This window comes from Poecilia mexicana, unplaced genomic scaffold (assembly GCF_051168715.1).
Source record: "Poecilia mexicana isolate PSO_F unplaced genomic scaffold, ASM5116871v1 scaffold_18, whole genome shotgun sequence".
NCBI classification, from domain to species: Eukaryota; Metazoa; Chordata; class Actinopteri; order Cyprinodontiformes; family Poeciliidae; genus Poecilia; species Poecilia mexicana.
The window spans coordinates 572,589-577,158 of NW_028263387.1; the positions used below are offsets into that span (position 1 = coordinate 572,589).

At 39.0% G+C, this 4,570-nt stretch overlaps 1 protein-coding gene across 1 annotated transcript; it reads left to right on the forward strand.

Moving 5' to 3' along the window:
• Positions 1-437: 437 nt before the first annotated feature.
• mad2l1 (MAD2 mitotic arrest deficient-like 1 (yeast)) lies at positions 438-3,904 on the forward strand. Its single transcript, XM_014978351.2, has 5 exons — positions 438-608; positions 2,093-2,239; positions 2,986-3,106; positions 3,317-3,420; positions 3,494-3,904. The coding sequence occupies exons 1-5, from the start codon at positions 443-445 to the stop codon at positions 3,664-3,666; spliced, it is 711 nt and encodes a 236-aa protein (XP_014833837.2). The 5' UTR covers positions 438-442; the 3' UTR covers positions 3,667-3,904.
• Positions 3,905-4,570: the final 666 nt, after the last annotated feature.

Here is a 4,570-nt window from a genome sequence, read left to right on the forward strand (position 1 = left end):
AATTGAGAATTTGACTACAGGGGAATCTCTAAAAAACAAATAAAATGTAATTTCTTCTTTATACTACTGAAAGTAGCAGCACTTTCTTTTATATAGAAGGACAAATAACTTCGACTTTGACATTGGGACAGACTTGCAAGCAATGGCACCAAAATCTAACAGCACAACAACAAATCTTGACAAATGATAAGTTTGAATGAAATATTACACAAAAGTATAGGAATGCCTGCTTTCTTGTTCTGAACACATGCAGTGGTTTGGCTCACTGAATGCAGCAAGAAAGTTAAATGTAGTGATTACTAGTTCAATTTGCGAAAATCTTTCAAGGTCTTTCGTGGCAAGACTGAGATCAACAGTTGGATTGTTATGCACTGCCCCCTCGCGTCAAGAAAATGTAAACGCAACTTGAGAAGGGAGGCTTTACGCATGCGTGTAAGTGCATATGACATTTTCAAACTGGACGGCGGGTAGCAGAAGACAACAGAGAACAGAGAAGCGGCACAAAAATCTTTTAGAGGAGAATCTGTTGGTGATAGTTGGAACCATGACCAGTACTCTTAAGGGAATCACTCTTAAAGGAAGCGCGGAGTTGGTGGCTGAGTTCTTCTGTAAGTATTCAGCTTCAATCCATAGCTTAGCAGCGCGTTTCTTTCCTTAGCTTCTACACAACACGCTGTGCTAAAGTGCAACTGTTGGGCCTGAGCTGAGTCTTTGTTCAACTCATGAACTCAACATGAAACTGCAATAAACACCGGAAGCCAGTGTGTTTGCTCTGAGCTATAAATGCAACTTATTGTCGTTGCAGATAACGATTTCTTTTTACTGGTCTTCATAGTGGAATGCACCGCTCACCTGTACCACGCTGACGTTGAAGTCGAGCGCTACAAAAGCAAATCAAATGGAGTTTAAAGCTGATATTTTCCATATGCATCCCGAAGTCTATAGGAGCGCAATTCGTTCATAAACCGATCTTTGCCTCAGTGTTAAAGTTGTTTACTCGAGCAGTAGACATTGATATGGTTACATTTTAGCGTTTTGTGGGGGATGTTTAGCGAGAGGTTGCTGGGTTTAATGAATTAAAGAGGTGTTACGCAAAGGTGACTTTTTTTTTTAGCCTTACATCATGTTATGATTTTATTCCCTCATCAAAATCATACCTGGAGTGTTGCCTTGATTCTTTCATGCATACTTGAGAAATACTTTAATGCCCAGTGGGAACCATGCATCTGTTCAAAACGCCTGGTGGACCCAAGAGCTGACTTTGATGACGAAGCTGCTCCTCTGAGAAAGGAGAAGATCATTTATTAGTCTCCTGCAGGGGCGCCGCCAGGAATTTTGGGCCCAATGACAAAAAATAAATAAATTAAGGACCCCCTTCGCAGCTGCTGTTACAATTTCTTGAGTCTATTTCACCCATAAAAAACACCACAATTTTAAAGCCCTGCTTTCTTTGGTCCAATACTGATACTATCACAATATTTACTGTTTGTCAATTTTACATGCAACTCCTGTCAAATAGGTTGCTTACATTTTTTTTTGTTTTTTAGATACTGAAATGTCTCTCCCCACGAGCAACAGTCATAGGCAATGTGCAAAATATACGTGAAGCAATCCAGACTTCTCAAAAAATGCTACGTACTTGTATTTTATTCAAGCTGCAGTATACAACTTTAATAAAAAAAAAATGTTTTCTCTATATTTGTTAAAGCTGTCACCATGTCGTGACAGTTTATGAGCAAGGGTGGAAATTAGCACCCGCCACTGGCCAAATACGGGTAAAAGTCTGAAGTGGCGTGTAAATTAGTGCACAAGCGTGTGGGTTTATAGTCTGTAGAAAGAAATCCAAAAGGCCAAACATATTTTTTGCATGTTAGTCGTAAAAAAATATTGCATTCAAGCAGTTTGTGTTGATATTGCACATATTGCAATTGCCATGATCATTGCAATTGGATATATTGAGTCGGTCTCCCTCAAAGGAAGCAAGAAATCGATATAAGCCAGTAATGTCTGATCCATGCATCTCCAGCTCCACTTCAACATGGTTTCTAAGCATCTTTAGCTGAACCTTAGCTGACCCAGTGTCTCTCCACAGCATTTGGCATCAACAGTATCCTGTACCAGCGGGGCATCTACCCTCCTGAGACTTTCACCAGAGTCACACACTATGACATGACCCTGCAGCTCACCACTGACCCCAAGCTGAAGAACTACCTGACCAACGTGGTGTCTCAGCTCAAAGGTACCGGTGCTCAGTAAAACGGCTCAAGAGACGAGTCACCTGAACTGAAATAGTTTTAAGATTTTATTCCATGGATTCCTGACGTTCTAATGACAACTTGATTTTTCTGCTTGGCCTCAGCTACAGGTCACCATGGAAACCAAAAGGTTGAAAGTTGATCTCGATAGTCTGATCAGAGTCAAATATCCCTGTTAAAATCAGTAATTCTGACACAGTAAAGTAAGAGTATGTAATGTAATATCATTGACCAGTAGGTGGCAGCAATAGATTGATGATCTAAAAATACTGCCCTCAATAAGATATGCAGATGACGATAAAGTTATCCTGGTTAAATAGTTTTGCATTTCTTAAATCATTTGTTTGAAGTTTAGTAAAAATCAGTTAATATATGAGAATTATTTTCAGTTCTTTCATTTTTGGTTGGATTCTCCATTGTTTCTTTATGTAGGAGTGCACCAATAAAGCAGACACCATTGTCTTAATTTCGGGCGATCCTTCGATACTTGCATGTGAAAGGAACTTTCTTGCTATATCTAGCAACTTTTCAGATCAATTAAATTGATCGGCTAGAAAACTGCAGTCAGTGCACAACTATTTGTGTATTATTTTAGTTGTAGAATGAAGTTTTCAGAAACTAATTAACATAGCTGATGTTTTTAGGAAGAAAATGACTATTGGTCGATGAGACCAGAAGAGCTGGAATCGGTGCTCTCCAAATGTTCTCCTTCTGTTCATCATTGTTTCAGAGTGGCTGTTTGAGTGCACCGTGCAGAAGCTGGTGTTGGTCATTACGTGTCTGGAAACCAATGAGGTGCTGGAGAGATGGCAGTTTGACATCGAGTGTGACAAATCGGCTAAGGAGAGCAGGTCAGCGCTTTGTTGCTTTCTTCAGATAAAACATCTGATTTCACACAAAAAATTTTATTTGATATTTTTTTTGGGATTCAAATTAGACAGAATATTGTTAGAAACTGTAGGGTACAAAATTATCTTCCCCAGCAGGGGGCAGTATAAACCTAAAATAAGCTCTCAGACATCAGTAAGGATGAGTTTTCGTTGTTGGTTGTGTGTTCCCAGTGCTCCCAGGGAGAAATCCATCAAGATCATTCAAGATGAGATCCGCTCTGTCATCAGGCAGATAACAGCCACGGTTACCTTCCTCCCTCTGCTGGAGACGCCATGTTAGTTCCTCTTCTTTCTCTTTACTATCTCCCTTTGTTCCAATGATCTCTGACCTCTGACCTTCCACTGCAGGTGCCTTTGATCTCCTGGTCTACACTGATAAAGACCTGGTGGTTCCAGACAAGTGGGAGGAGTCTGGCCCACAGATAATCAACCAATCAGAGGAGGTGCGCCTGCGCTCCTTCACCACCTCCATCCACAAGGTGAACAGCATGGTGGCTTACAAGAGGACTGACTCAGTTTAACCTGCTGAAGTACCAGGGCTGCTCTTTAAAGTACATTTTACAGGACTTTTTTTGTTTGTTTGTTTTTTACTTTGGAAGAAATTCTGCTGTCCTTTCTGATGTAAATGTTTGTCATGAATGACAGTTTTCTTTAATGTGTCTGTTATTTCAAAGTGGCCATCTTCTGTTTTATCAGATGGTGCTTTATATGTTCATCTTTTAAAAAAAAAAAGTCAAATAAAAGGACTTTCTGTTGACAGATGGTTTCTTTTTCCTGCTTCACTGGTATGGAGTTAAATTTGTTTAACGCAATCAAAAAAATGAAACTGGTCAAAACTTTTTGAATTGTAAGAATTTAATTTTTTTTAAACAAAAACATGTTTAAAAAGATGTTTTATTAAAATCACTCATTTTTGTTTGAAAGGAAAGAGTTATTTGCATAATATAAATTTTTATCTGCGCATGTCAGAATTTTTTGGTTGCCAGTCGAAGTTTTCGGTAGCATTCTCACGTTTGTTTTTTAATCTTTCTTTTTGGTTGAACTCAAGTTTTGCTTGTGAATCTCACATGAACATCCTGGACAGGGCCTAAACAGAGCGATGTAAGACCTGTCCCTATTGGTTAGCGGTGACTGAACTCTCTCAAACTGCAGGGCTAAGTCGTATAATTCTGGAATAATCACACGTCCAATATTTTACTGCTAACCTTTGCCTAAAGGTTAGCTACTCTAGCTACAATGTTTTATTTCATCACAATGAGACTGAAACAGTAAAATGAGCCTTTTCTGTTTTTGTTTAAAGTTTGTCAGTTTGAGCAATGGCTACACAACACCTGATCATACTCGACCATTTATCAACATGCATAACATTGCATTAAATATTATGTAATGTCTCAAGAGAATGGCAGTGTTAGAATAGTGATGCTG

Excerpts from the sequence above, each read along its gene's own strand:
- mad2l1 (XM_014978351.2), top strand. The coding sequence starts at position 443 with ATGACATTTTCAAACTGGACGGCGGGTAGCAGAAGACAACAGAGAACA. Across the intron at positions 2,240-2,985 it reads CGTGGTGTCTCAGCTCAAAG|AGTGGCTGTTTGAGTGCACC; the intron begins GTACCGGTGCTC and ends TCATTGTTTCAG. Across the intron at positions 3,107-3,316 it reads AAATCGGCTAAGGAGAGCAG|TGCTCCCAGGGAGAAATCCA; the intron begins GTCAGCGCTTTG and ends GTGTGTTCCCAG.